The sequence below is a fragment of the Chrysemys picta genome, chromosome 3 (genome assembly GCF_011386835.1).
Source record: "Chrysemys picta bellii isolate R12L10 chromosome 3, ASM1138683v2, whole genome shotgun sequence".
Taxonomy (NCBI): domain Eukaryota; kingdom Metazoa; phylum Chordata; order Testudines; family Emydidae; genus Chrysemys; species Chrysemys picta.
In genome coordinates, this window is record NC_088793.1 from 138,674,670 (window position 1) to 138,694,399 (window position 19,730).

The window sequence follows — 19,730 nt, forward strand, 5'->3', positions numbered from 1 at the left end:
CCTCCCCAGTGAACATTCACACATGTAATTTATTTTTGAAAAGCTAATAATTTCAGCACCTTCTGAATATTCTGCCGTACTCAGATTACTTAAAAAAGCCACATCACACAACATCTTGACAGTGACAGATTTTTCCAAAATGTTTATAGTTCATTCTCAGATTTCTGCCCATGTGGATTTCAAAGTTGCTAGACTCTGTGAACTTGATAAGATTTTTTTTTCTGGGGGGGGTGTCTCAGGAACCCCTTGTTCAAATAACCCTACATTTGTATAATTAACCCTACCTACACTCCCATAAGGCATAGCAGAGATGGGTAATCCCTGCCCCCTCAGATTCTGGTACACACAGAGCGGAAAATGTTGGGCTGAGCAGCTCACCTGTCCCTATTCTCCCCCAGTCCCCCGTTACTCACCCCAGTATCCCCTTCCATTCCCCCCATCTCCATTACCTGATCCCCCAACCTCTTTTCCCTATTCCTGCCTGCTTTTCCACCCCAGCCACCCTCTCTTCACATTGAGCTTTTGTTTGTGTTATTTATTTTCTTTTCACAAAATAATTTCAGCACATTGTGAATATTATGCTATACTCAGATTACATTTCCTCAAAATACAAATTCCCTTTTGAAAGGGGCAGATTGGAGTAATATGCCTATTGGTTCCCACCCCCGACCTGGGCTGATTTTGAACCAGATTTAATGACCATTAAATTCCCTCAGAGCCACACATGTCCAGTGATGGAGAGGTAGTTTTCCAGATAGTTAGCCTCTCTCTGTGCATGAGTCTTAGAACTGCTTATCATGTGCCTAACTGCAAAAACAAACTCTCTTTCAAATAACATTTTTAAATCTGATTTCTCTCAAAAAGCTGGTGAGTGCCATACACTCTCGTGGGGGTAGCCTGTGAGGGATGGAGATCTACGTGCAATGATGTGAACCCTGGTTTGACCTTTATCATCTGTCTGCAGTAAATGTTGCCAGAACAAGTCAACTTTAAGCAAAGCTGGGAGGATTTCAGGGAGCTGTACCTTGGGAATCTCTTGGTCAAATGGCCTCACATTTGGATCCCTATCCCTTCCCTGAACTCCCATGAAGCACACTAAATTTCCAGGCAATCCAATCAACCTTATGGATTTTAGAACACAGAATGTTTGAGCTTTACACATAAAGCTGGTTTTAACCTTAACTATAGCAGAGTTCCCACTCTGCTGCTCTGCTATAATAGACCACATAATTAGGAGGTATTCCCCTCTTCCCCCCGTCCCCAATATTCAGCCAAACAGCTCTGATAAGACACAGCTCCATAGCTCAACAAAGAAAGAACATGAGCAGCAAGATACAAAACTAGATTCTGAACAGAGGGCTGACAGTTTAGACTAAAGCATACCTGGCATGCAGATGGATGACTGTGATGGAGGTCCCATTGGGAAGATACTATGTCAACAGACTTTTCAGCCATATTAAGCAAATTCATCCAGCCTTGGAAAAGAGACAAGTGGGATGGTGCACTGTCTGAATAGTTTATACCTTCAGGAATGTTTTCCACAAGAGCAACCCTAAGAGGAGACAAAAAAAGACATTTAATAAAACCACTTAACCAGTTTTGTTAAGTCGTAGTCTCTAGAAATTGTTTTTCCACTTGTAATTGCTTGTAACCAGTTCTAACTTTATTCTTTATATCTGAATACACATAAAATCCTACTAATAAACTTGTTTTACCTTTTATCTAAGTCAACCCAGTGCTGTGTTTGATTTAAAGTGAATGTTAACCCCAGTCAATATGGCAAGGTGCTAGGTACTGTATCGTTAAAGGAACAAGCGAACATGAATCGCTTTGAATGGTTCAGGAGAGGACTAGATATTGCAGAGCACATGGTTTTGGGAAAACTTGGGACTGGCAGATGTTGCTGTCATCTTGCCAGGTGTAACCAGAGTGTGGCTGGGGTGTAACAAGCAAGCTGCTGGAATTAGAATCGTGAGTCAGAGCTGCTTAACACACAGACACTCAGTGCATGCTTGTCTGTTGACTGGAAGCGTCCAGGCCTGGACACTACAGCAGCAGAGCATTTAAGGCACCCAGGGTGACAGAGCAGGCAGTGACAACCTCTCACTGGTCTGAACTGCACCTCAGACCATGACACGAAGAATGATGGGTTAATTCTGGTAAAATTATGATCCATTCATGTACCTTTAGCATTAATACTAAGTTAATTACCTACTTCATTAAGGCAACTATGCAGGACTGGATTGGAAATAGAACCATTCCTATTTGAAATTAATATTTAATGTTTGGAAGCCCTAAACCACCATCTAATATTTCTGTTTTCACTACAGGTCTTTTTCTTCCCACTAGAAAGATTTAGATTATGTGCTGAATTTATTTTTCAATAGGTTGGGTGGAATTTTAAGACTCAGATGACAAGGTGAGAAGAGACCTTTATGATCATCTAGTCTGACCTCTTGCATAGTACAGGCCATAGAAACACCTAATAATTAATTCATCAAGCCCATAACTTTTGTTCGAGTTGTAGCATATTGTTTAGAAAGAAATCTAATTTAAAGTTCTCATAGGTGAAGGGAAGATCAGACATGATGGCATAATCAATCCTGCAATAACAGCATATTAAAAACAAAGTAAAACAGATTAAGTCTAACCTTTCAGCTAAAATGAACCCTTTCATGATCACAATGTCACTAGTAGGAGATGACAACACCAAAAGTGGGATATGCCCACTTTTTCCATGTTTGATGCTCTTTATATACTTGATCGGATTAATCTTTACAACATCTTTGTGAGGCATGTAGGTAATTTTATAGAGATGGGGAAAAGTGAATAGAAAATTTAAGTCCGTGCCAGAGCCAGGATTCAAACTCCCGTTATGGAGCAAAAATACAGTAATCAATGCAGCCATATTTAAAACTTGGCAAAGAACAGAACTAGACCTCATTAATAAAAATCTGAGCTTAGCCATATGACTCATGCTTATTAATTCCCAGTGAGGTCTAGCCCAGTCTCAGGGCTGTTCATTGATCTTTGACATAATTGTATGGCAAGAATGCCTGAAGGCCTGATTCTGATCTCACTTACATCATGGACTAAACAATGCAGATACTCCTAATTTACATGTTAATAAGATCAGAATCAGGCCTTGGATACTGACAGTGCTCCCAGACCATGGGTGTGTCCCTGCAAAGTTTTTTTTTTCTTTAAACTAGTCTCAAAAATTTGGCTATTTATTTGTAATAAGTATATGATTATGAAAGGTGAGCTTTATTGGTATACCAGTCTTCATTCCATTTGAAATTATCTGAAGAATTGTGTGTAGTTCAGTTTGTCTGAAATCCTCTCTCAATCTTGGAGAACATCCAGTTCTGATGTACTTGAGGGTTACCATGACATCGGAGTTCATTTATGATTAAAGTCCACAGACATGACATTAAACATTTTTCACCTAGGCATCTTGTTACTGATATCACATCAGACAATGAAGAAATGAAACATAGCTAATGGTTTTTATTTCTATTGAACTGCAGAGATTACTCATGGGAGTTAGCACTATACTCAGTAGTAAGTGTTGCGGATTGGGCCCTAGATTTCTACTTTCTTATTCTTCATGTCATTTTTGACCAAATAAAACACATTTAAAGTGATTTATCTGCTAAGTTTTTATTTATTTATCTATCTGTATTATGGTGACTGGGATCCGTAGTCAAGGACCAGGTCCCCTTTGTGCTAAGTGCTGTACAAACACAGCGCAAAAAGATGGTCCCTGTCCCAAGGAGCTTTCCAGCTAAGTAATGGGAACTGCAGAGATTTCTGAAAATCAGTAAAAAGGTGTGAACATTGTTTGCAAGATCAGGTCCCTAAATATGAATATAGACAGTTTAGTAATTAACCAGAATATACAGTATAAAGGAAAAATAAAATCAAAACTATGATGTTATATACCACAATATTTCATCCCAAATTAATTACATCTAAATCCTCCAATATATAAGAAGCTACTAAATGAACTACAAACTGTATAGTAACTTGATCATTTCTTGCATGAGGGAAATATTTTTTCACATTTTTAATCATTTTATTTACTTTTATTTATTTATTATCATGAATTTACTTGAAATGAATTTGGGAACAGTGGAGACTGAATTTAAACTGTATATGGACTCAAAGTAAAAGTAAAAAGGAAGCTATATAATTACCATCAATTGGACACCACCACAAGCTGTTTGTATTGCAGCCCTCTGTATATTTATAATCTCAGTCTTTGAATTCTCTACCTCCTTCTCCCTCTCTCTTCATTTCCCCCCTTCCCTCCTCCCAGAAGTCATTTGATTGTCTGTTCTCTGTATTTTGTGCCTGAAGCCTGTGATCCACAGATAAAAATGTATGAAACTGAACGGATTGCTTCAGCTGGTACTTCTAATTAGATCTTCAGTGAATGCAGCCAGAAATCTTCAGATTTCTGGTGTTAAATACAGATCTTCCTGCTGAAACTTAGCACTGGGGTCTGGGGCTTCATATTTAGAGCCTCTTCCTGGTGCCTCTTCCTCAGCATTTTTGGATTGTAGGAGGAATAGGACAACATTATCTTTAAGCCACGAAGCTGCTTTTATTTTAACCCTTCTTCGGATTTCCCATCTCTTGCGGTTTTCAGATCAAGACTGGATGCCTTCCTGGAAGATCTGATTTAGTGAAACAAGTTATTGAGTTCAATACAGGGATAACTGAATGAAATTCTACGGCCTTTGTTAAGCAGGAGGTCAGCCTAGATAGTCTTTTGTGGCTTTATAATCTATGAACCTAGTTTACAGTCTGAGCTCAATGCAGAGAAAGACCTAAATATATACTTTACTTAAATCTATTAGCCCCCATTCTATTGCTGGCCAACTGTGATGTTATCTGATTAAAGTATGACCATGCAAACCATTGTTGCTACCACTGTTCTATAATTACAACAAATCTTAAACAGTGTGACACATGGCCAAAAAGGGTTGAGTAGCTTGCAGGCTAAATGACCCAGAGTCAACTTTGAGAGACATGTTAGAAAAGTATGCAAATGGTAATTAGAGCCATTCCATGGTAGAGAGGCTAGAACTTTGAAATGCAAATCTATCTTGTTAGACATTAGAGGTGATAAAGTTTTGCGTGTGTACTCATATTTTGTTAAATGCTAGTCATGTAAATAGACAGCTCCTGTCTGTCCCTATAGCTATTGATTCAGAGACAAAAAGGGCATATTAACATTTAGATGAATCTTGGATGAAATAATGTTGTCTGTATGTCTCTTAAAAGTTTGTGATAGACCACCTAATGGATAAATTGCCTTATGTCAATTTATGTAGTTAATTGCCGGCAGGGCCAGCTCTGGCTTTTTTGCCGCCCAAAGCAAAAAACACCCGGCCGGCCGGAGCGGCGAAGGGGGGGGGAGAACAAACCAGCCGGCCGGAGCAGCAAAGGGGGGAGCGGGAAACAAACCTGCCCCCGGCCGGAGCGGCGAAGCGGGGGGGGAAGAACAAACCAGCCGGCTGGAGCAGCAAAGGGGGGGCAGGAAACAAACCTGCCCCCAGCCGGGGGGGGGGGGGAGACAACAAACCAGCCGGAGCGGTGAAAGGGGGGGTGAGGGAGCCCGGGAAACAAACCTGCCCCCGGCCGGAGCGGCGAAGGGGGAGGGGGGAGAACAAACCTGCCCCCCGCTGGAGCGGCGGGCGGGGGGAACGACAAACTGGCCCACCTGCCAGAGCGGCGAAGGAAAGAAAAAATAAAAACAAACAAAAAATACCTGCAGGGCGGTGGGAGCGTGGGTGCAGGGGGACTCCTGACCCTGCAGACCCCGGGCAGTGAAGTGCGCACCCCGGCTAGTGGGGGGGGGAAGAGAAGGAGGGAGGCCAGGGCTTCCTTAAGCGGGGTGCTTGCCATGCGGCCCCTCCCGCTGCACCGCCTGCTGGGAGGACTCTGCGCCGCTCCGTTCGGCAGGCAGGGAAGGACTCGGGCTGCCCTACCGGGCTTGATGCAGGGCTTTCCCCTCCTCCGCCTCCTACAGGGCGGCAGGAGCAGTAAACCAAAAAGAAAAAACCTGCAGGGGCGGCCAAAGCAGTGAAGCGCAAAACCAAACAAAACCAAAAAAAAAAAAAAAAAAAAAAGATTAGATGGAATGCCGCCCTTTGAAATCTGCCGCCCCAAGCACGAGCTTGCTCGGCTTGTGCCTGGAGCCGGCCCTGATTACCGGTGAGATTTGGGAAACAGAAGGTTACATCAAAAGCCTATTGTTCATCAAGGACTATATGGTCAAGTGGCTGCTAGAAAACTGCATAAAAGACCCTTAGGTCCTGATCCTTTTTATCTCAGACCTGCTTAATGCTTCATGCAGGGGAAGCTTAAATCAAAAGGTTGAGATCTCCAGTCCTGACTGGACCACCCTGAATATAAACATTGGACTATAACCTATGAACTACTTCTGAAAGAACTCTTTGTAACTACAAAGCTCACCATCCCTGCTATGAATTTAATCTCAAGAACTGTACTCATGTCTGTACGTATACAGATCTTTTAACCAATACCCTCTTGTTTTTTTAGAAATTTTAGTTTAGTTAATAAGAATTGGCTGTGAGCATGTATTTGGGTAAGATTTGAAATATTAAATTAACCTGGGAGTTAATGTGTCTGATCCTTTGGGATTGGTAGAATTTTGTATATGATGAATATGATTTTCAGTAATCTTCACCATATTTGACTTGGATGTCTGGGTGGAGGCCTAAGGCTGGGTTACTTTAAGGGAACTGTGCTGTTGGCTTCTGGGTGACCAGTAAGGTATTACAGAAGCTGTTTTGTGCTGGTTTGGTAAATCTAAGTATTGGAATATCCACCAGCTTTAGGGATTGTCTTCCCCATTCTTTGCAGTTCACCCTAATTGAGTGATATCACTTGGCTCCCCTGGGACTCCAGTCACACCAACTCTCAGCCTTTATCTATATTATATGCATTATTATTTTATATATTGTTTGTATTCCCTTTAACTTCTGCCCATTCACTCCATACTTTTAACTTTTTCTACAGTCAAATTCAGTCAGTTTCCCATTGTCATACCCACATACCTAGCAGCTATATCCATTCATCCAATCTTCCACACTTAAAAGGTGACCATAATGTCTAGGCACCATATATAATGCTCAAGCTTGGCATATTCTAAAGGTCTCTCATAGCAGGTTCTCAGCTGGTTTAAAAACTGTTAATTGATTACCTCAATGAGATTATGCTGTTTTATACTAGCTGAGGATCTGACAACACACTCTACCTCAGAAAGGAATGGCAGTGATCAGTTTTGGACTGCCTTCTTCAAGTTCTCCTTTGGAATAAGGAGCTGCCTCTGCAGAGCCTGAGAAGCACGAGACTTTTGTGTTCAGCAGCTACAGAAGCAGCTTTTTTGGCCCCTAAATCTGTTTGAGATTGCTGCAAAGCATTACATAAATTTAAAAAGAAGAGGGAAAAATCCTATCAATTATGATGCCATCATTGTCAGAATCTACCCAACAATAAAAGTCCATTCTGGTTCAATTTCCCTCAAGTGATGACCACCATATCTGTGTTGTAACAGACTATAGTCAAATGAGGCTCCCAATATAAAAATACATTCACTGAATGTGCAACACTGTATGATTTCTAATTAAAAGTATTAAGTGATAATGATTTGTACAAATATGCATTTCAGATGCAACTTTGGGCTGTTAAGAAGATTCGTTAAGGCAAAACTACATTCCAAGGAGAGAAAGAATTGGCCTTATGTTTTACAATGTTATCTCAGCCTCTTGAGGGCATTTAATTTCCTTTGAGCTAACGCAATCCTCCCTCACAGAAGCAAATCTGAACTTTTATAAGAAATTCAGTATGCATTGATTACAACTGTTTTAACACTACAACAAACTAAGATATATTGGGCGCCTGCCACATCAAATATATTAACACACACACACACACACACACACAGAGGACTAAATGGAAAATGATGGAGGCTTATAGTAGTTTACTTGTTACTAAACTGTCTTTGCTAACATTTTTTATTGATATTGGCTTCAGTAAAAAGGAAAGTACTGAAGCAAAGCACACTTATCTTTAAGCACTTGAGTATCCTATTGACATGCATGGGGTTTCTCACATATATCAAGTTAAATACATGCTTAAGAACTTTGTTGAATTATGACCAAGCCATATAGGCCAATCTAGCCTGGTACTAATAACCCTCATTTTCTCCTCTGAAATCAATAGAAGTTGGGCTCATTTGGGCTCTTATGTTTCTGGCACCCAAACTAGAATGACTACATAGTAATTATTTTAAAATGTAGCGCACTATTGCTCCCATGCATAAATTGTATTTATTGTGATGCACAGGCTCCACCTAGCATAGAAGGAGGCTGCCTACCTTATCAATGACTTGGGCCACTGTGGACACATCAGACCCATGCTCAAGTCCTTCACTGACTGAGTCAGCTTTCAATGCCAGTGTAAGGCCTTAGGCCTAATTTTCAAAGCAATTAATCCATGAAACAATGAATGAAACTGTGATTTGCCTATTATATTTTACCTGCTTTAACCTTTCAATAACTCATTCTTTTTTCTTACCTAATAAATCTTTAGTTAGTTTACTATAGAATTGGCTACCAGTATTATCTTTGGATCGGGGTAAGTGACTGGTCCTTTGGGACTCGGAGCAACCTACTATGGGGTGATTTTAGGTATGAGTAACCTTTTATCACAAAGTTCAGTTTGTCTGGGTGGCAAGATAGGCTGGAGAGTCTAAGGGAACTGTCTGTGACTCTATGGTAAGACTGGTATACTGATCCAGGAGTTCACATTTGTTACTGGCTTGGTGAAATCTAATTATAGAATATACCACCAGTTTGGGGTGTCTGCCTTGTTTTCTGACAGTCTGCCCTGAGACAGGCACTCTCAGTGGTGATTCACTCCAGACAGTGTGACAGTAGACATGAAACTTCGAGTTCTCTGGCTTAAAAAGAAATAGTGACAGAAAATTGCTGACACCTTCTGTAATTCTTGTGTATCTGTTCAAAAACCCATTCAAAATTGTAATGCACCAAAGCTCTCAAATCGACCTAAGGTTCAATGCCTAAATAAGTACATTCAGAACTCAACATAAAATGAAAGTGTGCCTGGACTGACTGATAAGGCCACTAGAGATGTCAAGCAGGCAAAATTTAAACTAAATTCATACAGCACCCAACAGACGCTCTCAATGTATTGATGGAGAGTGAAATTTCAAGATTTCTAATCAGTTAAAAAACCCACCACACATTGGGCCCTCTGATACCTCATCAGTTGACAAACCTTTGATTTTCGAAGTGTTTTAGCTGAAGAATTCATATATTGTTACCAGAAACAAATTTTTGAAGGTTTAAAAATAACCTTGTCTCAGTGAAAACTTGTTTGTCTGAAACACTCTGAAAGTTTTCATATAAAGAGCAGAAGCACCTTTATTGTAAAGAAAGTGTCTTGTTCTCATGGATACCAAATCATTCATATCAGAATGGGTTAGAACAGAGAGTCTCAAATATTAAAGATAAAAGAATATAAAGGTCAAATGTTGCTCATGATATGTTATGCACACTGCTTTCTTTGTGCATAACACAGACACGAACCTTGGGGATGTGCATGAAATCCATTTAATGGACAGAGCATGTGAAAGGAAATTGCCATCTGCTTCAACTAAGTATGTACGCTTTCTTTAAAACCCTTCCATTAGCTCTTTGTATCATACCAGAGACCATGTCATACTGAAGTTGTAAAGCTGGTGTGTAACAAAGTTCCACAGCTTCCTGTCACATCCCAGAAGAACAATTTCATATTAGATTGTGTTCTCACATACACAGTGTTCAAAAATAAGGAAGAAGCTGCCATGCTAGAATCTTTAGTTAGTAATATTTGAGTATCTGAGCAACTAGGAAGTTAAAAGTGGCTGTGTTAAAAACCAATATTGGGGATGAAGGGGCAGAACACCTATTCGGTGTGAGTAATATTGAAACCAAAAAAAGGTATACTCTATTTTTTCCAAAAATAAATAAATAAAAAGGCTTTTTGTTGCTCAGAAGAGTTTCAAATGCCTACATATACATGAAATAAAATAAATACTACTATGTATGTCATACCATTGTAAAAACTACTAAGTATTTATCCCAGGAAGAAGGAACCACAAATCAATATGAAATTCAGTAAGATTCAACAAGTAACATATCACTTCTAAGGCATAAGTGAAAACAAAGCTGCAAAATGTTGGATGCTAAAAAGGGAGGAGTAGGGCAGATCATTGACAACAAAGAATGGAAAAGAGTATGAACATAGAATTTGTGGCATTGCACTTTCTTGAATGCCATTAGACACGGAAATGTTCAAACATGGAACAGAGCTTTTAACCACTGACACCTGGAAGTGGAGCCAATCTAGCTACATATTGCCAATGGAAACAAGTTCCCACAAACAAAATGAAAACAAAGAATAGGAGATACAGGGTAAAGAGAGTGGAGATGATGAGCAGTAAGATGTACTTAAGTTTTAAAAAGAATACAAGCGCTAAGTACATTTTACATTAGTAGAGGAAACCTTTTTCAATGACTGCAAATAGACTCCAAAGAAAATTCTTGCATCACTTTAAAACTCACACTACCCATAACGATGATCATTTGGCAACCAAAAATCAAAGAAGAGGGTGGGAGAATGATACAGAGGAGGACTCACCCTAAGCTTGCTATAAAATAGATTCTACCTGAAAAGGAATCTTCAGAAAACACAGTTAGCAATACCTCCAAACAGAAGAATTTGAATATGTCATATGTTTCAAGGCAAAAAACAGGTTAAAACACACTTTACAGATCTGCAACACTTCAATTTAGCTTTGTCATAAGCATGTAAGCCATAAACTTTTTTGAATTTTGTCCAGAGAACAAATTCACTTTGCTTAATACCTATACACAGAAAACCCACTAATAGTTTGCCAATATTATAAAGAAGGAAACTCAGATAATTGTACTCTACTAAACAAATCAAATGTTGCAAGCATAGCTGGTGCTACTGCAGTCACGTTTCATGCACAAAGTTAAAGCAGCATTTCTGTACGACTCACTCAGATTAATTGCAAATATATTTAGAATGCTTTCCTCAAAGGCCTTTATATCTCACACTTATAATGATAGCCCAAAAGACAAACAAAGTAATGAAAGGGAGGTATTGGGTGAATGCCATGTCAAAATGAGATTAATAAACATATAAGCTTATCTTTTATTTACCCTTCAATGAAAATTGTTCCAATACAAAACAGTTCTCTACCATATGAATAGGAATTTAGTAATGGCACTTTACACTTACAGTGTTTAGCTGATGATTGCAAAGTGCCTTGTAAACATTAAGTAAGTTTCTGCACCCTTGGAGATGGGGCACAATAGAGAAATATTTTCCCCATATTACCTTCGGGGGAAACTGAAGCTCAGAGTGTTTAGGAGACTTTTCGAATATCACCCAAGACAGTAGCCCAGCTAGGATTAGAATCCAGTAGCTATAACAGACATACTCTTATGTTTTTTCCTAGTCCTGCTCCTTTGGTAATGTTGTTCATTATTATTGTATTTTAAATTATCTGTGATTGGTTATTGTATTTTGCCATTTTGAGAACTTTGATAGAAGGAGGAGACATTTAACAAACAACATGTGCATTATTTTAAAAGATCATATACATTTATCTTTTATTTGTTATGATTTAGCAATCTAGAGCTAGAACAGACTTCGTAGTTTGAACCCATCTCTCTTAAAACTTGAAATATTCCCGTTCATTAATCCAGTCCGCACTGAGGAAAGAAGTGCTGTTTACATCATCAACTTTGTAAATTAAATTGCAGTTATAAGAGAAATCACTGATCCACAATTATATAGGTTCATGAAGCTGAAGTTGTTCTGCTTTAAGAATCTTTGAATATTAAAGCAAAAAAAAAAAAAAAAGTCACATCACTGCCTTCTCCCTACCCCCCAAACAGCACATGAACTAAAGGTGTAATGACTGTGAGGCTATGCACGGAAGACAAGCATACTGCATGGCTTCACATTTTATATCATTAATCAGATAACTTAGCGAGGGCCCCAACAGCTGAAATCAAGTTAAAAAAATTACAGCTCAGTCACTTGAGGTTAAAAGCATACCTGTAATGTGCCCAAACTGTTTTTTCATATTAAAAGATAAATGATCTCTTTAAAACATAATTTAATTTACACGTACGTTGTGTTTTTCATCTAATGATCATAAAATGCCTTGTAAACATTAATTAACCCCCATGTGAGGCTTAGTAGAGAAATATTTTCCCCATATTATATTTGGGGGAAAACTGAAGCCCAGAGAGTTTAAGTAACTTTTCCACTGTCACACAAGACAGAATTCTTTTCTTTAGACTTTGTCCTAACAGATAAGGAGGATCTGATCACAGAACTAAAAAATAGTTGATCATGACTTGATCACATTTATAATATGCAAGCACAATACTCGGTGCTTTAAAAAGGCCAGATTCACAAAGCTGAAAACAATTATGAGCCAAATCTGTTAGAAGGAAGAATTTAATCAGAAAAATATGAATGACTGGGAATCATTTAAGAATACCTTACTAGATGCCCCAAAACCCACAATCAAAGAAGGCAGCTGTGCTTGTTAAAAAACTGACCTGGCTTGGAAGGGAAGGGAAGGTAGTTCTAAAAAATAAATACATAAAACAAATGGAAGAAACGGAATTTGATAGTACTGAACATAAATAAGAAGATAAGAATTGTAGAAAATTGATAAAGGAAGCAAAGGAGAAGTTTAGGGCCAGCAGAATTAAACACAATAAAGAGAAGTTATTAAAATATATTGGGGAAAAACACAATGGTATCAATCCATTACACTGCTTTACAGCCAAAATGCTTCTGAAATAAATGTAGTCAAACTTTACTAATTCTGGGTCACTGAGAAAGAAAATGATGCTTAAAATTGTTGATTGGCTCTAGTTTTCAAGATATGCTATTGGGTCAGTATATACGACCCTTGACTTGGGAATGGCGGAGGATAAATGAGTTATAAAGGGAAGGGATCTCAATTTAAACCAGAAATGACTCAAATGCATCTTTGACTGGATCTATGAATAAATCTATGACTGGGTTTGGACAGTACTTGCTTTTTAGGCAAAACAATGAATGATGCAATCTGAAGCTGGTATTACGTCATACATGATATGAATTGCATCATGTTATTCCTAGAAGTCATGGATGATGCAATCATAACGAAGCTTACATCACTCTGCTGAACAAATTGTCCTATATCAGCTCTAGAAATCATACAGTGTCGTGCTCTCTTATTTGTCAGTGTTTGGTTTTGCAAAGGGACACATTTCTGTTTAGCCAAAGTGAGCAGAGATGCCTCGTACTTGTGTGAACAGTGCAGATAACTTCTGCTATGTTTGTGGTGAAGTGACTTTTGCATCACAAAAGCTCAGTATAACCACTATGGTTAAGAAAGCCTATCACCTTTATTTTGGCTGCAAAATTGGAGATCAGGACAAGAGGTGGGCCCCACACATATGCTGCAACACTTGTGCAACAAATCTTCGCCAGTGGTTGAACAGGAAAAGGAAATCTATGCCTTTTGCAGTGCCAATGATTTGGAGAGAGTCAACAGATCATACCAGCAATTGTTACTTCTGCATGGTGCCTCCAGTTGGGAAAGGTGTGTCAAAGAAGAAAAAGTGGACTGTGCATTATCCAAACATTCCATCAGCTATACGCCCAGTACCCCATGGAGAAGGGCTGCCGGTTCCTGATGCAGCAGATGCAATCAGGTTGTTGGTGGAAAACCTCCTCAAGGCATACAAAAGCCTTGGTTGCAACATGTCACTAAAGATACATTTTTTGCACTCTCATCTAGATTTTTTCCAACGAACTGCGGAGCAGTGAGCGACGAGCACGGCGAGCGATTTCACCAGGACATTGCAACAATGGAGAAATGCTATCAGGGCAAATGGAGCCCATCAGTGCTTGCAGACTATTGCTGGACAGTGACAAGAGATGCTCCATTTAATGAATACAAGAGACAAGCCAAGAAGCACCGAGTAGACACTGAATAGGACTAAACTATGTACATAATAGTTTTTTGCCTTTTGTTTCATAATAAATTTTATTTATATAACCCTTTTGCTGATTTTTAAAGTGTTACATAAACAGGACAGGTGAAATATTATCATGTAAAGCAAACATAAACACATGAAAAGACCTAGGTTTACAATTTATGATTAAAACTCTACTATCTACACAATATACATAGACATAAAATGTAAAAACTTAAATATCTTAGAAACAGTAGCCAATCGTTTTAATTGTCATATTTGAATTCAGCACATCAAAATACATAATAAATAGCACATTTTATCTCTGAAGCAGACAACTTCTCAAAAATTGTAGACCAATGTTATTAGATGGAAATGGTAGAATCATCAGTAATATGCAGAAAAGGAAGACACAGTCAATAAATATTTCTGTTCTGTATTTGAGGAAAAACAGCATAGAGGCTATTTCCACTAGTATCTCTGGAGGATGTTAAATAGAAGCTACTAAAATCAGACATTTTAAGGTCAGCAAGTCCAGATAACTTGCATCCAAGAGTTTCAAAAGAGGTGACTGTGGAGGTCACTGGACTGTTAATGTTGATTTTCAAAGAGCCTTCGAGCACTGGGGAAGTTCCAGAAGACTGGAAGAAAGCTAATGTTGTGCCAACTTTTAAAAAGGGTAAAAGGGATGACCTGGCTACTTATAGGTCTGTCAATCTGGCATTGATCCCAGGCAAGATAATGATATGGGACTTTAGAAGAATTAAAGGGGGGCAATATAATTAATGCAAGTCAACTTGGCTTTATGGAAAATAGATCTTGTTAAACCAACTTGATATCTTTTTTTTTAATGAGATCGCAAGTTTGGTTGATAAAGGTAATAGTGCCCATGCAAAATATTTAAGGCTTCTGTAAGGAGACTGACTTGGTACTGCCCAACATTAAAAAACTAGAAAGATATAAAATATGGCAGGCATTAAATGGATTAAAATCCGACCAACTGTAACGGGGTAGCACTCACCTCTTGAAAGCACCTCCCTTGTCAGAGTGCAAGTGCCTGTACTCACTCTCTGTTTGTGGTGGGTCTTCAGCAACTCAGCCCTCTGGCCAAGGCCCACACAATCTGTATGTGAAATACAAAGTAACTCCCTTCCAAGCTTCAAGTCCAACACAAGACCTATCTCAGTGCCCTCTTTAACATCTCTTTATCTGCAGCCCTCTTCCTGGGCTCACTCCTCAATCAGTCCAGCAGGGCCTATCACAGTACCCTGATTTGAACGGTCTCTCAGCCCCTTCTAGTCTCTCCCAAATGGCCCCAGCTCTCGTATAGAGTGGTGCCCCATGATCCTCCTACCTGGAGGCAATGTCTTCACCCTTTCAGGGCCTTTCTGGCCCCAGCTTTCCTGATAGGCCACTAAAAGAGTTCAGTTCCCCCTTCTGGGATGCATCAAAAGTCCAGGTAACTTTCCAATGGCTAATAGGGGAGGGGAGAATCCAGGCCCACCCACTACTCTGGATCCCAGTCCATGGACCCTATAGATAGCAGCCATTCACCACATTTAAATAAACTGTGTCACTGCTACAATTCCCAGGGCCACTTTTCCACAGCCCCAGCACATTCATCACCCTTACCTCAGGGCCTTGTCCTGGTTGAGTACCATCCTCCAGCCCAGATCTCCCTTTCACTCCCCGCAGTCTCTGCCAGCACTGCTCTGTCCATAACTCCCTCAGTCAGCCCCAACACCCATGCTCCTCGAGCTCCAGCAAGGAACTGAACTCTGTTTTTGCACTGCAGCTTCTTTTATATGGGCCTGCTGGGCCCGGATTGGCTGCTTCCTGCAGTCCCTCTCTGATTGGCTGCATCCCACGCCCCCGCTCTAGACAGCATGGAGGACTATCTCTACTGCTCTTTTCTGGGATGGGGTGTGGCAGGGCCACAAGGCCTCCAGAAGGGGCCTCAGAGCCTAGGCCACCCTGTCACACCAACTAATATGCCTCACAATATAACTGTAAACAGGGAATTGTCATCAAGTGGGTGTATTTCCAGTGGGGACCTGAAGAGATTGGTTCTTGTCTCTATGCTATTTAACATTTTTATCAATGACTTGGCATAAAACAAAAACATCACTGATAAGGTTTGCAATCGATGCAAAAATTAGGGAAGTGGTAAATAATGAAGAGGATGAGTCATTGATACAGAGTGATATGGATGATTTGGTAATCTGGGTGCAAGCAAACAATGTGTGTTCTAATACAGCTAAATGTAAACATATATCTAGGAACAAATAATGTAGGCCATAAATACAGAATGGGGGACTCTATCCTGGGAAGTAGTGCCTCTGAAAAAGATTTGAGGGTCATGGCGATAATCAATTCAATATTAGCTCCTAGTGTGACACTGTCCAAAAAAGCTTATGAGGTCCAAAAGAGCTTATGGATGCATGAACAAAGGAATCTTGGGTAGACTGTAAGCTCCGTGGGACAAGGACGGTATCTTTCAGTGAAAGAGAATACCAACAGTAAATAACATTTGGCTGCAATTGTCCTTCAAATTTATAGTCATGTAAATTTATAATGCTGGATATTTAAAAAGCATTTTGTTTGCTTTTGCTCTCAGACTGTTATACATGCCAACGAGTTCTCAAGAACTATTTAGTATACCAATTATATTGATGTAATAGACCATAGCGGATGCTTCAGATCCGTTTTTGTGACAATCTTCAGCAGTGCGAAGATGAACTGCTGAAATATTCTTTTCTCCTTCTTCAAAAAAAAAATTGTAAGCTTTTAAAAAGAAAAAAAGACGCAGAAAAAAGTATGCTTCTATAATATGTCCTTAATTTAAAGAGAAAGTTGTCCATGTGTATGCAGTACTTTTTAATATAACACTGAACATGCCCAATTAATGGAACATATATATAAGCTTACTTTTTAAAATTTTGTTAGATTATCTCAGAAATAATCCATAATATATCATGTACTGCAGATGTGATACCTTAAAAAGCAGCTGTAGTCTGGTGGTGAATTCATGTTTACAGTCTTCCAGTGAATTCCTCATCGAGTGTTTTCAGTGTACAAATAAAAGGCCATTTCTTCTAACTGCGAGCTCTGCAAGGAGGAACTGGGATCTGAGTGTCAAGCTGGGCTCTTTCCTTATCACCTAACATCGCCAGTAATAACAGTTCTGCCAGGCTAATTAGGGCCTCAGTGACATGTGCAACAAATTTAAGTGATTGAACTTTGTAAACCATTCTGTTACTGTGAATGAAGCCACATAATCCATTTCAGTTCCTTCTCCCACCATTGTTTTGGTTCTGCAGATTTAATAGGAGTTTAAAATAATCAAGAATTTATTCTGTCAGCAGCTCTGATTCTGCCCGCACACAAAAAGCAGGTTTGTTGAGTAAAAAGGTGCTACTGTAACAGCCAGTTTTACAGCAGAACCCCACACTCCTGCTTTTTTTAAAAAAAAGTCTTTTTAGCAATTAGTAATAAAAATATCAGTGTCTTCTACTACTACTATGTAATTGAGGAGCTGTCCACACTGAAACAGAGGGTATGTCTACACTGCAATTAGACACCTGCAGCTGGCCCCTGCCAGCTGACTCGGGCTCATGGGGCTCTGGCTAAGAGACTGTTTAACTACAATGTAGATGTTTGGGCTCGGGCTGCAGCCCAAACTCTGGAATCCTCCCACCTTGCAGAGTCCTAGAGCCTGGGCTGCAGCCCAAGCCCGAACGTTTACACCATAATTAAAGAGCCTTGTAGCCTGAACCCTGCAAGTCTGAGTTTTTAATTGCAGTATAAACACCCTTAGTGCACAGCAAACTGGGGTGTAAATCTACAGCACACAAGCCTGCTGCACAGTAACTGGCCATGTGGATCCTGCTACTGCACACTAAAAGTTCTGTAGTGCACTTTGACCTACTGTTGTTATAAACCGCAATAGGTCAAAGCACCCTATGTATTACTGTGCCTGGCAACAGGGTCTACACAGTGACTTAGTGCGCAGCAGACTACAGTGCTGTAGATTTACACCCCAGCTTGTTGTGCACCGAGTCTCCATGTGAACAAGCCCTTAATTTTGCCTTTTCTGCATCCATAAGTGACTGATTCTTCCTTCCAAAAGTGGAAGGTTCAGAGATACAGAGAAGGAGCAAAATAATGGAAGAGACAGAGACTCAGAGTAGTAGAGGGTATAGAATGAGCAAAGAGATATAAGAAAGAAGGATGGGGAGTGCTAGGGGACCAAAGGCCTAAGGAAAAGTAAATAAGGAAAATAGAGCAACTGGGGAGGGGGAATAGAGAAAGGAGAGGTTCAGGAAGCTATGAGAGGACAGGAGGAAATCGATGGAAGGGTTGTCTGCTGACAGTGATTATTATTCAGTTGTATTTGGTTGAAGGTAAGCATGTTTCGAGTATTGGGTACTCAGTATTGCCAGCCTCAAGAGATCAAAAATCGTGAGTTGGACCTTCAAAGGTCATGAGACTGGCAGCCATTTCCCCTGTAGACATGCCTTCAATCTCATTGAAAACAGTGTGTGGGGGGAGGGCAGCCAACTTTATTAAGGGCAGCCTCACTTCCACATATAGAGTGTAGGGAAATGGCAGCTATTTTGCTGGCTTCAGCTCCATTGTCAGTAATACCCCATTTTGAATAAGGACAAATGTGTGAGTTTGTGCCTTTCATCACATTTTCATGAGACAAGTTAAAAAGCACCATGGGTCCCAGCTAGAACTGCGATAAAGTTGAAAGATTTGGAAGTTATGGTTATTTGTTTCCTATTCTGATATTTCATTTCAGGATTATGCCGACAAAGCTACCCATCTTCCAAATTGCCGAGAAAGATTTCAGGATCTGTATCACAGGTGAAACCATATGAAACTGCAGAAAAGTTTTCCACAAAATGTTATTCAGTTATTTTGCTTCTTTGTTTCAGGCAATTTCTCACCACCCAGCTTTTGATCGTCTACCCATGAGAGACTTTCCTTTCAAATTTCAAGTTCAAACTTTATAGACATATTACAATTCAAATACTGTATGCTTGGAAATGGGATCATTTTCATTGGAAGTTGACATATTTAACAAAACAATGAATTTTGTTATGAAATTTTGTGACTGAATGCCAAAGTGACTCCTTGAAATCTGAGTTATCATTTGTTGTGAATATTTCTCACACCAAACACCACACTAGGGTAAAGTAGCCTTTCTTGTTTGGGCAACAAACAATGATTCAATGAACACAGACGTTTTATTGCTGTTGAGCTACTCTTGCTGCCCAGTTATTCACTCACCTCAATCCCGGTCATTTGCAGGACAATCACGCTGCACAATTCAAATGAGGCAGATTTGGAAAACAAAAAAAATCTATGTGATATCTTGAATGTTTTGTTCAACACCCCCTTTTTAAGAGGGCTATCCTTTGAAAAACTACCTTCAGATTCGTTTCAAATGGGGGAGTCTTAGTAGGTGTGAACAGGGCCGGTGCAACCTATTAGACGACCTAGGTGGTCGCCTAGGGCGCTAGGATTTGGGGGACGGCATTTTCTTCGGCAGCGACTGCAGCGGCCGGATCTTCGGCCGCCCCAGTCGCTGCCGGCATTTAGGCGGAG

The 19,730-nt window shown here is 39.8% G+C and overlaps 1 protein-coding gene across 5 annotated transcripts in view; it reads right to left on the reverse strand.

The window, feature by feature from the left end:
- PLD5 (phospholipase D family member 5) overlaps positions 1-19,730 on the reverse strand; it is a 261,310-nt gene that overhangs the window by 107,651 nt on the left and 133,929 nt on the right. For all 5 annotated transcript variants that reach the window (XM_042848386.2, XM_008170449.4, XM_008170452.3 and 2 more), the window contains one exon: positions 1,384-1,552. In XM_042848386.2, the coding sequence (XP_042704320.1) occupies positions 1,384-1,552 (169 nt within the window). The remainder of the gene's footprint in view (positions 1-1,383; positions 1,553-19,730) is intronic.